The sequence below is a fragment of the Pteronotus mesoamericanus genome, unplaced genomic scaffold, assembly GCF_021234165.1.
Source record: "Pteronotus mesoamericanus isolate MK-2021 breed Mesoamerican mustached bat unplaced genomic scaffold, CSHL_Meso_final contig_68, whole genome shotgun sequence".
Classification (NCBI taxonomy): Eukaryota; Metazoa; Chordata; class Mammalia; order Chiroptera; family Mormoopidae; genus Pteronotus; species Pteronotus mesoamericanus.
The window spans coordinates 22,857,223-22,875,862 of NW_026555234.1; the positions used below are offsets into that span (position 1 = coordinate 22,857,223).

At 41.9% G+C, this 18,640-nt stretch overlaps 1 protein-coding gene across 1 annotated transcript in view; it reads right to left on the minus strand.

Moving 5' to 3' along the window:
- The window catches only part of RELL1 (RELT like 1), a 61,190-nt gene that overhangs the window by 27,826 nt on the left and 14,724 nt on the right, over positions 1 to 18,640 (minus strand). Inside the window, exons 2-3 of the mRNA XM_054582035.1 lie at positions 2,565 to 2,789; positions 115 to 186 (exon numbers count right to left, since the gene is read on the minus strand). Coding sequence (XP_054438010.1) covers positions 115 to 186; positions 2,565 to 2,789 — 297 coding nt within the window. The remainder of the gene's footprint in view (positions 1 to 114; positions 187 to 2,564; positions 2,790 to 18,640) is intronic.

An 18,640-nucleotide genomic window follows, 5' to 3' on the forward strand; every position in this document is an offset into this window, starting at 1 on the left:
CCAGTAACTTCAGACAATCGGCAGGAGAGTCCATACAAATCCTGACTCTTCCAAGCAGGTTCTTAATGAAACGCATGAATAGTGAATTGTTCCAGAACACTAAAACAGCCATACCTTCATTTTTCATGATGTAGTGGACGATTTGCCCAACGGTGTCACTGTTTTCATTTATACTGTCATTCAACTCTGAAAGAGAAAGGGGATGGGACGAAGGGTTACATTTGGTCTCCTGCATCACATCAATGAGGCATTCAGTTTCAGAGCCCAAGATCTCCCTGAACAGTCTGCAGAAAATTCAAGCGATCACCCCTCATGCTAAGAAACCCAGCTTCCTTCCTTCAGCTCCAAACTGCCTAGAGTAGAGCCCACATGCCTTCCTTGGCCCAACAGACATAAAAATTCCCAGAGCTGTCCATCAGTCCCTTCTCAAATCCCAACACCACACTTTTCTAAGGCTCAGTCCATACCACTAATATTTCTCTCTCAGTACTTCATTAGATCCTTGGGGGTAATGGAAGAAAGCTTATTGAAAGGAAAAATTCTTCTTGGGTTATTTTAATTGCAGATGAACTATATAAATTAAATGCAGGGTATTAATTTCTTTTTTAAATTAAGTAATGTAATATTCATCCATGTTTAAAAGATTCTTCTTTCTGTTAAATATACTTCTAAATGATCTAAATTTTGGCCATGGTTATTTGCTCACAAAGTCAGTTTACTCTTGGAGACTTTTGTATGTGGTAGTCTTTGGAAAAGAAAAAAAATCAAACCTCTACTCTGAAACCTGTCTGTATAATTAGTTTCAATAAAACAAGAAGAGCCCTGACTGGTATGGCTCAGTGGGTTGGGTGTCGTCTTGCAAACTGAAAGGTCACCAGTTCAATTCCCAGTCAGGGCACATGCCTGGGTTGTGGGCCAGGACACTGGTTGGGGCATGCAAGAGGTCTCCAATCAATGTTTCTCTCACACATTGATGTTTCTCTTCCTTTCTTCCCCTCTCTCTATTTATTAATAAATAAATAAATAAATAAATATTTAGGGAGGGAAAAAAGAGGAAAGAGGGAGTGTCAAAACACTCCATCCGAGCTCACAGAGAAGGAATCAAGGTGTGTGATGTTCTACCTGTGTATCTGGAAGGGTGTCTTCTCCATCACGGATGTTTCCTCCTCTGTGAACACACGTGTTTGGCTGGACAGTGCAAATGCTGACTGCTAAGCCAGCCTACAGAGAGTCTAGAAAGGAGAGGGGGAGGCTCCACTTTCTGTTGACAAACACTCAGCTTTGGTATGCTCATAAGTTGCACATGACTCATCCTGCAACCGTGTTCTCTCTCTGCCTCAAAGGTCAGTGGGGGTGGGAAAAGCCAACAGGCCAGCAAGCTGGCAAGGAATGAGGAAGCTCCCCCCACTCCACCCTTGGTGTTGGCTTGAAGGGCGACCTACTTATGCCAAATGTCACCTTCTGTAAAAACTGCCCTTTAAGAAAGAGATATGGAGAGTTACCTACAACTCCCCAAGACCCAAGTCAGGCTGGTTATAAAGAACATTCATGGAGAAAACAGGATTTCATCTCTTAGGTTTTCTAAACACTACCCCACAACCTCGCATTAACAGTAAAAGGTGAGTTACCCTAAAGTTAATACTAAGGCAGTTCCTTGCCATTCTTACACTGCGCTGTTCACAAATCATTAATTTAAACAACACAAACTCCAATCTCACAGATTTAAGAGAGAACTCCCCTAGCAAAAGTCATAACCCTCAAAATGGTGCAACCTATTGACTTTTCCCATCATTTTAATTAGAATCTAATTCAGTAATAGCAGTAAGAATTAATATTTACTGAGTGGCCATCTGTGCCAAATATCACATGCATCTTCTCTCTAAATTTCACGGTAATCCTATGAGGTAGAGATTACTATACTCATAGAAATGAAATAAAAAATGTAATTAAATCAGCATTAAATTAAAATTAAATTCCAGTTAAATTATACATAGCAGAGATTCAGAGCACATGTAACTTGCTCAGGGCCCCGAAGCAACTAAGAGTAATTACCTAGTAGGTATTAAATAAATGAAAGCCAGGTTTCAAACACTAGGTGTGGTCACTGAAATCTATACGGACACTATACCATACCACCTGCTGTTAACATGGATCATTTTGCCTCACAGAGATGAAAAAAAGTATATATATATATTTATACATATATATATATATAAATATATATATATATATGTATATGACTGCTTTCTTATTTAAAAATTGTCCCCACTCACACTCTCAAAAGGAATCTAGCCCTGGCTGGTGTGGCTCAATGGCTTGAGCACCGGCCTGTGAACCAAAAGGTTGCCAGGTCAACTCTCAGTCTAGGGCACATGCCTGTTGCAGGCCAGGTCCCCAGTGGGGGCTGCAAGAGACACAACTGATCACTGTTTCTCTCACACATGATGTTTCTCTCCATTTCCTTCTCCTTCCTTTCCCCTCTCTAAAAATAAATAAATAAAATCTTCAATAATCATAAAAAAGTGGACATGAGACACTTAAAAAAAAAAATCCAGATTATTCACCTATCTTCTCAACCTTTTCCTCTTCTACATCTTGCTCAGCTTCTGTTGTACAACGATAGCCTTTCTTCTTAAGCAAGTGGCAGATGAGGACGCCAAAGAGGCCCATGATGAAGAACACAGGGACAAGCGCGAACGCAACATATTCGGGGTGTCCGCTGTTGGTATTGTCAGTGGGCGATGCTGTCGTCTCTGTTCTGGAGTGCAGTGCGCGGCTGCCACCATTGTCTGTAAGAAGAAATGCACGTGGCTGCGTTAGGTGACTGCAGGGAGCATGGAAAACCCAACCACCTGGGGAAATGTGCGTGTTAAATCCAAGCCTGCTCCCTGAACCACAGGCCACGCAGACGCTGGTGGGTCTGGAAGTTTGGGCACAGGGGGCGAAGGCCCAGGCCTGTTGGGGCTAACACAATGCCTCCTGTCCCTGCTATTCATGAACTGGGTCCTCACCTGGATAATTTTTTTTAAATCATCTCCAAAGCCATTTTCTGCTTCTTCGGCATGACATAAAAGTAGTCAGTAAAGTGTCCAGCACAGAATAGACACATAATCATTGTGCAGCATTGTTAGTACAGACTTAGAAGACATGGATTCTAGTTCTGACTCCACCGCTTAGCAGCCGTGCGACACTAAACCGTGACAAAAATGATGCCTCGCTTTAAGTGTGAAGTGGGCATACTAACAGTACCTACCCACCCTTCTAGGGTTATTATGAAAAATAAATAAATTAATATATGCAAAACATTTAGAATGATTTCTGTAACATAGTAAAGCACCATTAGAGGCATTTGCGATATATCATTGGGCAAGAAGAACAAAGATCCTTGTCTCATGGAGCTTCTTAGAAGGATTTAGTAAACTGGAGGACGTACTGTATGAAAACGGAGAAAATCTAGGATGGCATTAAAATTTTGGCCCAGGCGTGCAAAAGCATAACAATGAAAGTGTACGCATTTGTTTGTTCATTCAGCGATCCAAATTAACATTTAGGGGGATGTCCATCCTGGAAGATGGATAGAGAGAGTGACCAATAACGTAACTTGGCCAGTGCCATCTTGGAACTTGGAGGGTAGCAGCAGCAACAGCCACTAAACAAGTCAACACATGGGCAGATCATGGCATTATGGGAGAAATGCTGTGGAAGATACACATGGGGCATCAGAAGGAAAAAAAAAGACAGTGGGGACTGGTCTCATGACTTCAGAAAACGACAGTTGAGAAAGCGGCAGCTACTGGAGAAAAGAATAAGTTTGCTTTTAGACATGTCAAAGTATCACATGGACTTACACTGGAGGCAGTCGGATATCTGGGCAGGCCAGTGGGATGCCAGTTAGGCTCCTACATAGAAATTAAGTAACCTAAGCGAGATATGGCCAATTAAGATAACAGAGAAAGAGCTGACTGTGTAGAAAATCAGCAAAGCACCAGTTCCCGGATGCAAAATGTGGAGAGAATTATCATAGAGGGGGTCAGGTATGGTGACAACTAAAGAAAAATATAAGCTTTGATCGAAATAAAGTCTCATTATTTGGAATACTCAGATTATGAAGTGATAAAAATGGCGTTTCCTACGTCAAAAAGATTCATACATGTTGCTTAAGAAATCCAGAAACTGGAAAGCTAGATACATTTAATTTCAAGCTCTCTCAAGAGTATTTTGGTGAAAAAAAAGAATCTGTGTTGTAATGATTCCATGGTGGGGGCAGACACCTGGTATGTAAGGACCACATTTCATCACTGCAGCAAATAGTATCAAACAGCAGCCTAATTTGCAAACCAGGCTGCTGTTTGCAAAGGTCTGTCTCTCTTTCACACATAAATATCCATTATCTTTGAACTTGAGCATGAAAGGAAATTGCAGGTTTCCTAGATTTGTATATGCTGCATTCATTACCGAGCAACCTATAGAACTTCGGATAACCGATATATTTTTAACCGGTATTTTCAACCTACATTTTTTTGGATTTCTCTTCTAAGAATTGAAGTAATTATAATTCTAAAGAAGTTTTATTTATTGATTCATTTTTACTAACACTCATTCTGTATGCTAGGAGTAGGTGAAGCAGGCAGCATGGTAAAACTGAAAGGGTTTTATTCAGAATCATACTCTGTTTCAATCTGGAAGTGATAACAAATTCTCTTTGGGAGCAGTAGGAAGCAGGAAGGAAAGCAGAGGAGCTGAGCAGCAGAGCCATGCAGCTCCTCTTGAACCACATAGTTGAGAATGTGTCTTCACCGTTTGACATCTAGCAAACCCTTGCAGACACTACATATTTACAGTGCTTGTGACTTACAAACATGTGTCAGTCACAGTATCATAATTATTCTACCATGAAAAAACTGGAAAAGATATCAATCTAAATGACCAAAACATGAATTATAGAGAGATGAAATATAGGCTCTGAGGTTAAAAGGTCAAGACTGCTTGGCATAAATAACAGCTTGGCCATTTACAGAGATTGTCACCTCAGGCAAATTATTTACATGTTCTGTGCTTAATTTCCTGACATGTAAAATGGAGTAAAAAAATGATTGTACCCTTCTATGATGATTTTATTTATTTTTTAAAATGATTTTACTCACTTATTTTTAGAGAGGGGGAAGGAAGGGAGAAAGAGAGGGGAGAGAAACATCAATGTGTGAGAGAAACATAGATCAGTTGCTTCTTGCACGCCCCCAACCGGGGAACTAGCCATCAACTCAGGCATATGCCCTAACCAGGAATCAAACCAGTGACCTTTTGGTTTGCAGGCCGGTGCTCAATCCACTGAGCCACACCAGCCAGGGCCTTTCTATGATGATTTTAAAACATGGCTCCAATTATTATATACAGCCGCCATGGAGATGTAAGGTCTGTATCTCCTCCCCTTCAATATATATACTCTATGTGTTGCCTGGCCAACAGAGTGTGTTAGAAGTGATCCCTTGTCAGTTGCAGTCATCAATTTGTCAATCACGTAACTGAAACATCTTAGAAGTAGATCCTATTGCTCCAGCTGATGTCCCATAGAACAAAGATGAGCTGTTTCTGATGAAACCTGCCCAAATTATAGATTCCTAAGCAAAATAAGTGACTGCTGTTGTTTTAAGTTACTAAGCTTAGCAATAGTTTGTTCTATAGCACTAGTAACTGGAAGACTACCTCATGGAATCCCTGTGAGGATGAAATAGATTAATAAGGTAAGCACTTAGAATCGTGTCTAGGAAAAAGTAAAGCACTATAAAAGTGTTTAGTCATCATCTTGATAGAACGGCACTATCCAATATGATAACCACCAGCCACAAAGAGTTAGTTAAACTTAATTACAATTATATAAAATTAAAAATTCGGTTCTTTGGTTGCACATTTCAAGTGTTTGATAGTCACATGTGGTTAATTGGCTACCATAGTGGACAGATAAGATAAAGAGTATTTCCATCCACCCAAAAGTTCTATTAGACAGCCCATTATAAATGATATATGAAGAATCACTAAAAAGCAAAATGTTGACCAGAGAATCTAATGTGATCTACCATAGCAATTCAATGAAGAATAAATTTTAAATCACAAAGTACCCGTATTTTGCCATGTATAATGCGCACTTCTTGCCTAGATTTTTGAGGGGGGAAATAGGGGTACGCATTATACATGCGTAGTTATAATATATGATAGATAGGTATTATACATGGGCCAGAAACATGGGTGTGCATTATACATGGCGAAATACAGTAACTCTTCATAGGAAATGCCTAAGTCATTTGTCAGCTTAGATAAGTTTAGCTTTCCTTCAATTTATACTAATAATTTGCTTAAAGACACTGTGTCTACCTTTCTCCTTCACCCCCAGGTGAATCATGTCTGAAATATGAACAAATTTGTTATTTGAGTACAAACTAATGGCAAAGTTTGTTCTGGCATTATTTATAAAAGTCAAAAAATGGCAGACCCTGCATGTTTCACAATAGAATAATAAGAATATCTAAGTCAATCATAGTCTGCCATTTGATGAAGTATGCCATTTAAATCTATTTATGAAGATGTTGTGAAGATATGGGAAAATACATCATATCTAATGTTGAATTTTATAAGTTGGACTCAAAATCTTACAATATAGTATGACCCAACTAGTAAAAAAACATGCATAAAGGCATAAAATATACAAAAAAAAACCAAAATATTAAGTGACTCTGGGTAATTGGATAATAAGATCATTTTAAATTTTAATTGTATACTTTTCTGTAATTTTCTGTAATTTGTACAAAAGTATTACTTTCGTACCACGGGATTGACACAAAGAAAAAAAAGATATAGGGCAAAGTTGTCAGACAATTGGGAGTCACCCCTTTGCAAACGTGTTGGAGGTTATGGTTCCTATTCCAAATCTGCCTCCAACTTCTGTGAGCTCTGAACCCCAGTCAACATAAGGGCAAGTGACAAGAGAGAGACAATGCCCACATTTCTGTTGGAGGAACAGAGTGGACATTGGTTCCATTCATTAAGATCAGAAATATGTGAAAAAAAGTTTGCTTGGTGTCATGGGCTGAATTTTGCACCCCCCATCCCCTGGCCAATTCATACGTTGAAGTCCTAACCCCAAGTACCTTGGAATGTGACCTCATTAGGAGACAGGATCTTACCAATGGTAATCAAGTTAAAATGAGGTCATTACAGTGGAGCCTAATTCCATATGATTGGTGTCATTATAAAAAGGAAAAATTTGAGACAGACAGACATTCACATAGGGAAAAACACATGAACATAGAAGGCAGAGATCGAGATGATGCTCCTACAAACCAAAAAATGCCAAAGACTGCCCACAAACCACCTGAGTCTAGAAGAGAGGCATAAAAGAGATCCCTCCTCACAGCCTCAGAAGGAAAGAACTCTGCCAACCCTGATCTTGGATTTCTGGCCTCCAGAACTGAGACAATACATTTCTCTATTTTAAGCCACCCACTCTCTGGGACTTTGTTACAGCAGCTCCAGCAAACTAATATACTTGGCACGGAGAGGACAGTATCACGAGTTCAGCTTGGAGCATGCGGAGATAGAGGTAAACAGGGGGACATTCAGATGGAAATATCTATTGAGCAACTGGATCTACTGCAAGAGGAAGCAGAGGAAGAGAAGCCAGGGCACTAGCCTCAGACACAAAGGAAGGACGTTCCAGAAGGAATGAGCAGTCAGCTAGGTCAAATGCTGCAAGAGAGAAAAACTGAAATAGGAAGGAAATGTAAAATGGTGCAGCCACTATGGAAAAAAGTATAAAGGTTCCTCAAAAATTAAAAAAAGAACTACCATATGATCTAACAGTCCCATGTCTCGGTATTCATCCAAAGAATTGAAACCAGGATCTCTTCAGAGACATGTGCACTCCCATGCTCCTTGCAGCGTTATTCGTGGTCAAGTTATGGAAACAGCCTGGATGCTCATCAGTGAATAAACGGATAAAGAAAATGTGGTGTGTGCACCCAACCGCCTCCTACTCAGCCTTAAAAAAGAAAGAAATCTTGTCAGAGGTGATAGCAGGATGAACCTGGAGGACATTATGCTGAGAGAAATACACCAGTCACAGGAGGAAATACACAACCTGATTCCACTTACAAGAGGAACTAAAATGGTCAGTCAGGCTTTTAGAAGCAAAGGACAACAGACTGGTTGCCAGATGTGGGGGGAAAGGAAATGGGAAGTTGTTCCTATGGACATAAAGTTTGTTATGCAAGATGCGTAAGTCCCAGAGATCTGCTGTACAACATTGTCCATAGCTAACAGTACCATGGTGTGCACTCCCACATTTGTGAAGGGGGTAAATCCCAAGTCAAGTGCCCTTACCATGGTGAAAAGGAAAAAGAAAGAACCTAAGAAGTATCTTTGTAGAAAAAGAATGGAGAGCTGAGACAAATGAAGTCACAGAGATGATTCTAAGAACCCGTGAGAAACTTTTAGTTTCTAATTTAGCATGCAACTTGTAATTTTTTTAACTTTCCCCTTGTATTTTACTCCCTATCTTTTTCTCTGTCATTTCTTAAAGTAAACTCAAATCCTAAAATAAATACATACATACATATATACATACATTCATAAAATGAATGAATAAACTTTAAAAATAAAATAGGAAGGGAAAACAATGCACAAGGGGTACTGTGTCCTCAGAGGGAGCAGTTTTTCAATACCAGGGAAGGTAAGACTCGAGTCCCAGGGTTGAGGAATAGAGACTGAGCCCAGTTCACTCTTTTCTAGAAGTCAAGTATGAGCAAAAAGGGTAGAGGACTTCACCCTTGGGTTGAGGGGAAGGAATCTTGTTTTGTAGCTTTGTTGTTGTTGTTGTTGTATAAGTGGCTGAAACAAAAGTATTTACATTCAGAAAGAGCAAAAGGGAGTGACAGGAAGTAGGGACTGATAATAACCTAGAAAAAGCAAGAAGAGATGATTATGGATGAAAAACTTGAATACAAAAAAAAAAAAAGACAAGACCCTTGTTCCTAAAGGAGCGAGGATGAGTTCGAGTCCTTTGTTGTGGGCAGAAGGAAGGTGAGGGAACAGGGGCCCGATATCCGCTATTTTCCCCTAACATGTAAGAGGAGATGGCCTCGGTTAAGAAGTGGGGCAGCCAGGGCAGAAGAGAGCTTAGGGACACAGTAAGGAGAGCAGGGTCTGAAAGAATAGGAGAGGCCAGCGAAAGGACTGAGCAAAGACACTGGGGCACAGCGGAGCTGTGCGACCTGGACCTCCAACTGAGCTCACCCATACAGGGAGGGCCATGGGAGCTGGAAAGCCCAGGACAACAAGGGACCGATTATAACGGTCAGACGAAAATAGTCCAAGACAGTGTTTAGAAAGGGAACAGTTTGGGGTGAGATGGTTCCAGAAGCAGGGAAAGTATGGTGCGAGAGTTTATTACTCTTGCCACTATTCACAGTAACTACCACATTTATGGAACATTCGTGGGCCAGCACTATACTAAGCACTGAATCTCCACAATAAACATATGACATGGTGGTATTATCCCCACATTACGGGCAGGGAACAGGAGGCACAGAAAGGTAAAGCAAGCTTCCCAAGGTAGCAATGCCTGGGTTCATACCAGGCAGTCTGGATTCTGCCTGCTGGTACACTTCTTCCTCTTACCTTCCCAAAGCCTAGGCATCTGCATATTAACAGGAAAAAATCTGAAATGTCTCAATTAAATTATAGCAGGAAGGTGGGAGGAAGAGTTAAGGGAAGTTAATTAATTAACAGAGCCATAGGCTTAAACCGACAAAAAGCTAGTCACATTCATGAATGTATGTTGAACCTTTGAATCAACTTCCAGGCAGCTCTCTCAGCTTTTCCCTAAAATGAATAATTGTCACCAGATGCCACCACATCTTGCTTAGGCGTGAACTTTCCAGCCTGTTGCCAACAACAAATCCATAAGCATCAAATACTTCTTTTGAAACCGGAAAAGTAGGTATTCATGATGCCTGTCACTATCAGAACCAATAAGTAGAAACAAGGATTGAATCTCTATGGGAAGGTTATTCAGGTGCAAGCAATTTAAGAAGATGGTGAGTTATGTACCCTCAAAAACCATCTTAAACTTCATCTCAAGCCGATCTTTTTATAAGGAGAAGACGGGGTACTAAGAGATTTGGAAAAAAGGTTAATTGGATAAAAGTTGCAGCCCAGCTGCAGTTTTCCTAGTACTTCTTTATCTGTTGATCAACAATGCCTTCTCTGTCACAGAGGTTCCCTCCCTGGAACACAACGGCTCAGATACCATCTCCATCGGTTGCCAGTTGCTGACCCGCTGGGGCACAAGGCTGAATTGCCTGTCAATCTTCTGGCGTCTTGTCAGGCATTCCAGTTCCATGCATAATAGCCTTCCATATGAATTACTCAACTTAGGCCTATCAACTATGACTGAAGTGAAAATGTTTAACTCTTCAGTTCCCCTATCGCTTCCTTACAGACTATTCACCTGTCCCAGAACGTTCTCTGCTTCATCTTCTCTGACCTACTCAGCCCCCGAACCTATACCGAATGGAAATTCTTTCAAAACAATCTATATCTTTTTTCCCAAAACTCACTGATAAATGAGTCAACTCCAGAACACTGGGCACGTTTGTCTTCTCCACCTAGCCCTGCTGCTGATGGTTTAGATTGCGTGCTCCAGGACCTAGTCCTTTTTCTGGCTCAACAAACCCTTTCTTTTAGGAAAACTTTCAGCTGCGAAGGGTTTTGTTTCACAATATGTAAAACAGGGCTTATAACAGAGCACTACCCAATTACAAATGCCTCTTTAAGGTATATTTCAATTATTTTTCTTCCAACAATATTTCAACATTTCGCTACTTTTCTGTTAAAATGTTCATGCTCATTTGCTCTCATATTTCACAGCTTAAATGATCGCAACCTTCAAAACAATAGGTTCCAATTAAAACAGTGAAAAGTAGAATATGTTTTGAAAATGCCCAATACCAGACTCCAAAGCAGTAGACGCGATGAACTGCAAGACTCTACCATTTGTCCACCATCTCTAACCTCTCTCTCTCAACTCCTAAACCATAGCTCACCTATGCAGACTGCAACCTGAGTCACCTCAGCCTCTTCAAATATAAGCCCATCACCTCATCTCCAGTGTCCTGTGCACACAGCAAGAGCCTTGGAAGGCGGAGTTCTCAGCTCTCACTGATAAGGGATTCCCTCCCACAAACTTACAAGGGCAAAAACGTCCAACAAGAGCCAGCATTTATCAAAATCCATTGGGTTTTTCCTTGCCCTAGCCAGGTTTACTTATTTAATTAATGACATTAGATTCAGTTACTTAATTCACTGTATTTTGAGGACTTGCTGTGTATGTGAGTTTTGCCAAGATCCCATTGAGAAGGTCACAAAAGGAGCCGTGAAATTGACAGGTTGGAAGACGGAAGAGAACTGAGGAAAAGGCATAAGGAATGGCAAAGCCATTCCCCCAAAATCGAAAGCCATTTTCTAGCTTGCTTCCAAGTTACACTTGTATTTCCAACTGACTTCAATGGTTAGCGCGTCAACAGGGTGACAGGCTCTGTCTCTCTCACTTCATCTTATTCAAGTCTGCATTTTTCCCTTGACCTTCAGGCAAATAGCTCCTGCTATAGATATGCTAATTATTGGAGGAATTCTGCTTGAGGCTTTAGTCTTCGGAAAAACAGCCAGCCCCTTGCCAGTCAGAAGGTGCCTCCCCAGAAGATGGGGGGATATAGGTACAAAGATTGTTTATCAAAAATTTTCAGGGACCTCAAGACCAGACTCTGACCAGCAGGGGTCAATGGACCGTGAACAAAGAGACGTGAAGATTGCCTGCCCTCCTTGGACCCTGCTGGCACCCAGATGTCTGTGGTCATCAAACACCTCTTGCCCCTCCCATTCTCCTTGCCCTTGACATAAAAGAAACTTGAATTCTGTACGTCCTGAAGATAGAATTAAGGAATCTCTAAGGCCCCCATCTTCTCATCTGGGTATCTTCTCAATCAATAAACCTTTCCTTACTCCAAACTCCGACATTTTGAATGTCGGCCTTTCGAAGCATTGGGCGCATGGACTTTGGACCAGTAACAAGAGGAGCTGAGGTGAAATGCTGCAGAAACGGCATTCCCCAAACCCTTGTGCGTCACTTGAGGGTTACTAAAATAACGGGGAAAACGATGGTAATAACCAGAGACTCCAGATAAGGGGACCTTGTGACTTCTCCCAAGCAGCTCTGTTCCAACCAAGGCCAAGAGCACTTTGATGATTCTGATAGCTATTCTTTCCTTTTTATCAGGAAAGGGTTTGCATTCTCAGAAGCTAGGGTTTCCCAGAAGAGTGACCCAACAACTCCGTGATGGGAAAGGAGCTTGGTTCGTAAGTCGATAACCCACATCAAGTTTGGCTGGAAAAGGACTTTCAAACACAAACACACGCACGCCATTTTTTTTTTTTAAGCAAACATCGAAATCGCAGTACCCAAGGGCAGTCTATTTTTGGTCTAGATTACTAAGATCACTCAACTCAACAGGCCTTTCTCTAAAAGGTTTCCTTCTTTATCCAGCTTTGCCACCTGCTACCTCCACGATATTGAACAAGTCACTTTACCTCTCTGGGCCACGATTCGTTCAGCTAAAAATTATGAGCTAGTACCGATGTCCTTTGTGGTTCTCAAAATGCCACAACTTCCCCAACCATTGACAGCCCCATCCACAATTCACTCTGGGTTGATGCAACTGGGATGAAAAACAGAAGCCCACACTTCTGTGTCCACAAGGCAAGATCTAAAACAATCTAAAAACAAACTCATTTCACAGCAAAACTATAACAAAGTGAAATACTCAGTCTCTCTGACTCAATCTTGTTCAGGCCTGCATTGTTTCCACGGCCTTCAGGCTAATTGCTCCAGCTTTAAACATGCTAACCACTAGAGGAATTCTTCTTGGGGCTTGAGTTTTTCCAGAAACAGCCCCTCCCATTTTCCCTTCCCTTGGCATAAAAGAAGCCTGAACTCTGTGCTGTCTTCAGGGGGATCTGAGGAAGCACTAAGGCACCTATTTTCGCAATCTGGCACCTCCTCCATGAATAAATCTTTCCTTACTCCAGACTCTGACGTTTTTAGTTTTGGCATTTTTGAAGCATTGAGCACATGGTCTTTGGACTGGTAATAAAACCAAATCTGACAGACTCATTGGTAGCAAAGCCTGTCTTGAAATAATGTGAGGCTGTTTACAACCTCTATTTGCTTAGACCCCCTCAGGGTCTAGGCCACAGCCACAGGGGTCTCATATGGTCACAACTATGAGGTGGCTACTATCCTTTCAGACAACAAGAAACGGAGGTTCAGGAGGGTGTATATTTTGCTCGGGCTCACACAGTTAAAAGCTGGTAAGGGCCAGGAGGAATACCCAGGCCGGTCATGTTTCAGGACAGTGTTCACAACCAGATCTACCAGCGCCTGCAAAGCAGCCTCCTTTATGAAGTTAACTGGTTAAACCATTTAAATCAATTACCTACACTAACAAAAGATGAAAAATCAAAGCAAATTCTGCAAAACAAAATCTACCCAAATTATTCCTATTTTTTGCCACAGAGACTACCAAAGTCACAGAGCTTTTAAGATCGTCCCCCACAGTGCCAGTTACTAAGACACAGCATTTGTCCAGAAAAATTTTAAAAGTTTGAAATATATGAAGAGAACAAATGGGCTTAAACAAAAATTGGAAAATTATGAAAGTCAACATATAAGTAAGTGTTAAATTTTGTAGTGAAACTTCAGGCAAGTGCCAGCTTCCAAACCCGTCTCAGATAAAGAGCTGCTACAGCCCCACCCTCCCCCACCCCCCAGCTGTGATTAGGCAGGGAGGGGACATCCAGACGGAACTGCCCGGTCAGAGTCTACTCACCCCTGACACAAAAATCCTCCAAATGCATTGAGCCATTTACCTTTCTTTTGTCAAAATCCTTGAAATGCTACCACAATCCAGGAACACAGAGCTTTGATTCTGGGCAGCAAAGATCACTTTGGGAAGAGAGGGAGGCCTAAACAGCCATCCCAGCAAGACATGCGTAAATCAACAATGCCTGGCCATGAACCCCTACTGACCAATGCATTTGGCTAAGAGGCCCCTTGAAAACTGCAGCTGTCTGAGGTTTCTGCTAACACCTGGGCAAGTTCCGCTGCGCCCTTGGTGGTGCCCAAATGGAGAGCTCAGGGCAGAAGGAGTGCCCCCGGATCTGGAGACAGGCCTTACAAGTGAGACAGGAAAATTGTGAGGTAGCAAGTAGCCAAAGATATCAAAATACCGCCTGTGCCCACGACAGTTCTTTCCCTTCCCCCATACCTAGCTAAAGGTGCACTCAAATAGCTTTTGTTAGAATATAACCAAATGCAGCAAGTAAACCTTGACTGGAGCCTGGTTCAAAATTTCAAACAATAATAAAAATCTTAAGCAGCTAACAAAGGATATTGAGGACAATTGAGGAAACTGGGTTAGACAGAAATTAAAGACTTGTTTATTTTCTTAAGTATACTAATGGTACTGTGGTTATGTAGAGGAAGTCAAATCCACGAGATGCAGAATAAATATATTTAAAAGTGAAATGTCTGCAATTTGATTTCAACTAGGTCAGCATAAAAGTAGGCAGACAGACAAACAGGTAGGGTAAAAAGAAAATATGGCAAAATGTTAACTCTAAGTGGTTTTACTATTCTTTTGACTTCTCCGTAATAAAAGTTCACAAAGTCTTACCTTATCATTCTTTTTAAATACTATTTGTGGGAGTCTAATAATCATTTTTAATGGGAAAATGCATTTTAATTTCTAACTCAGTAAGGAATGTTTGAGGCACAGCCCATACTTAAGCTATGGTTTCTTTCTTTGTGTTCCCTTGGAGGTGAGAAGGGAAGTAACGAGTGTGATCCAGGGGGGAAAAAAGGAACTTCATATTAGGTGTCAAAAGAAAAGTTAAATTGTTGTTGTTGTTGTTGTTGTTGTTCTCAAGAAAACGAACATTCTTGACAGACAGGAAACTGGAGAACAGCTAGAACCAATCCCAAACCCCAGGTAACTACCAGAACAAAAGACTGAAATTAGCGTGATGTCAAAGATACTTAAAAGTAATGATGGAAACTATAAATATTTACCATTGCAGGTGGGTCAAACTGACTTTGCAGAGCCAAGGGAAGTTCTTAGCATTCTCCACAATTGTCTCAGATTCACCATTGAAGTGACTTCTTACAGTCAGAACGAACTCCCTGACCAAACACAATTCCCCCACGGGCACCGAAGGACTGCACACAGACAAAAGCTACAGCCCCACAGCTGCTCCTTGGGAGAGGGGTTGATTAACTTTAGGATCCCTCTGTTTTAAGAAGCCAAGGATCTCGACTTCTGGACTGGTCCTGAGCCTTCCAGAGAACCTCAAACAATCGTTTCCTTTCAGAAGACAACAGAAGGTTCACCTGACCCAGCCTCACCCCTGACCAGAGCAAGGTCAGCTCGCCAGTATCTGCACTGACACACAGCCAAGAAGCTACCAACCGCGCCCCTAACGCAGAGAAGGCTGAGGAGCCCCCCAGGGGATCCCAAGCAGGAAGACAGATCCTGCGGTCCTCAGGGAGGAGTGTCAGCCAGGGGCTGCAGGGCCCCGGAGAGCTCAGGACCCCCCTGAATCTCCCCCTTTCTCTTTTCCTGTTCCCCTGCCCCTTCCTGTGCCTCTCCCTCTTTCTCTTGTTATTTTCAGTGTTGTCCATTTTTTGGATTTTTAAAATCTTCACTTACTGATCACACTAAATCTCCAGGGGTGGGGCTGGGTCACTGGAGGACCAAAGTGGAGTGAGACTTTGACTGGAACTTTCTGCACCTTGCAAATTTTAAGTTATGACTATTCAAGAAAGAAATGAGATTTTTAAAAAGTCATTTGTTTGAAATGACCTTAAAGCAACAAACTTCAGAAATCTAATATTCACTTCAGATTCTTTTCAAAAGGTGGTGTGAAGAATGAAGAATGAGTTGCTACATTAAAATACTTGTAAGGCAGCATTTACCCAGTGTTCGCAGTGCAGCAGGCACTGTTCCGGGTGCTTTGCGCGCAATCTCATTTCATTTCCACAACACCTGTAAGGCAGGTCCTCTCGTCACCCCCATCTGCAGATGAGGAAAATGGGGCACAGGCGGTTCAATGACAAGCCCTAATGTGTGATGTGGGACAGGATCTAACGCAGGCAAAATAACCCCAGTCCTCCCTCTCTCAGCCACGTTATCTAAACAGTGTCTGTAAGAGCAGGGGTAGCCTACAATTTGACCTAGTTCATGACACATGCCTCACAGTAAGCCGGGGGTTAAACCGTCACCAAGGGACCGCAGGGCTGGGCTGGAGGCCAGGTCCACCTTACCCACTCAAATGCCTTTAAACCCTAAAAAGCTGTCTCTTTTCATATGACCCTAGTATGTATGATAAACATTGGAATCTGCATGCATTTTTTAATGTAAAAACCATCATGAAAAATGATTCAAGTCAGGTAGAGCAAGATGAACGTTGTATTGACTTCATTTTAAAAATAAAAAACCTCAGCAGGAAAAAATTTCCCATTATTAATTTAACTGCATAAAGCAAAAGTTCACTCTAAAGTATAACTTTATTTAACCACTCCAAAATTATTATGAAGGTAAAGGAAAGATATTTTTTTTGTCTATGGAAAAAGCATCTCATCCACATATATAAGTTTTCATGTTATTATTCACAAATATGGTACTTGGAAACAATTCAATAGTAGCCACAAACATAACTGTTCTAATCATGTTAATTACATGATATCTGAAAATCTTTCAGAAGGAAAGAAAGAAAGGGAAAGGAAGGAAAAAGAGGAAGAAAATCTTCAATCACTCACATTAGCTACAGACACCATGCAAGATATAAAAGTTCCCACCTAAATGCCACTTGATACTCTCGTATTCATTATTTTGTCTGAAATCTCTTAATCCCAAAGAAGTAGCCAGGAGGACGGATGAGATCTCATTTCTGCAAATGAATCAGTGGCCAGGCAGAAGAACCAAAACTCAGAGCCACCGCGTTCTTCCCTACCCATCTCGCTACCACACACATCACTCGGGCATTCCGTGGGCAACCAAACACAACACAGACTTTGCAGGAAAGTCCCCTGTCAAACTTGCCCATTTCCCCAAGCAGAGGGGAGGATGTCCTGTCTTTGTGCCTCTAATCCCTATTGCAGTTCCTGGAACACAGTGGGAACACCTTAGACATTTTTTACATTGGCCCTGTGAAAGTAAATTCCAACCTTCCCGAAGGGCCCCCAGTAATTGATCAGGTGTGTCCACTTTCACTATAACTTAATAAGCAGTTTTAAGATACTATTTGGTAGGACAGAATGTCCAATGTACTTACATCCCCATATGCCAAATGCCAACAGTTTTTAAACACATAAATTCTTTTTCAAAGCTGATACGCCCCATAGCTTTACGCACTGATTGGGTAAGCCCTTTCCAAAAGATGTAAACATACCAAAAAGCCCCTGTGCTCATCAAAAGCAATAGAAAATTTCCGTTAGCAAAGGTATGAAGACCACAAGCAGCAGCACGTTCCTAAGCCGGCTTTCAGACTAGCCCTCCACCGGATTTCCACAGGACAGCATCACGCTCCAAACTGTCACACCCGACAGGAGCGACGCTGACATACACTCATGAAAGACACTGCCTTCTTCCCTGGGAGCCGCGATTCCTAACATCTGTTTGTGCACATTCCTCACAAGAGGTCAAGTAGGGAGTAGGTTAGAAATTATTTAAACTATGGAAGGAAGCTAAAAGGCAGGTGCCAAAATAAAACCACCAAATGAGAAGAGACCAAACCCAGAAGGCCTGTTTCAGGCTGAAACAGCAAGACTGGCTGCCAAAGTTGGGGTGTGCCCTTAGAAACCAGTGACTGCCTGGAGCATCACAGAGAGAGAGCTGGCATAGGGGACCTGACCTCAGGGAGCTAGGTTCTTAGTTTCTGGGTACAACCCACCCCCGACCAGGGTTGGAGTCCGGCCAAGTAATTTCCATAGGGCAGAAGACAACAAAAATCAACCACACGGGGCAACAAGGGGGTGTTACTGAGTCAGCTAGAGCCCAGCAAGGCCTTCCAAGAGGAAGATGGCCCAGCATTGGCCCCAAAAGGGTTAACCCTTCCTGCATCCAAGGTCTCTGAGAAGTTCAACTAACTACTCTACCACCAACTGCTAACAGCAGCGAAACTGCACTGAGCGCCTATTTCTGTGGTTGGCATTTTTACTGACATTATCTTTTTTTAAATTATCACAACTCTTAGAGAGGCGCTATTACTAAACCCATTTTAAAAACGGAGACAGTAAAGAACAAAGTACTGAAGCCAAGGTCACTCATGTGGGGAACAGCCAACAACTGAACCGAGGTCTGTTGCAATCAGCGCCCAAACTTGGAACCAAAGCTGTGCCCTAGAAAAGAGAGGAGGCCAAAGTGGAAGCCAGCCTTCTCCTGGTGGCACTGTGTTCATTTAACTTGGTTCCTAGCTAATCAACCTCCCTGTGCCTTGGCTTCTTCACCTCTAAAATGAAGGTTACAGTGGAATTGTT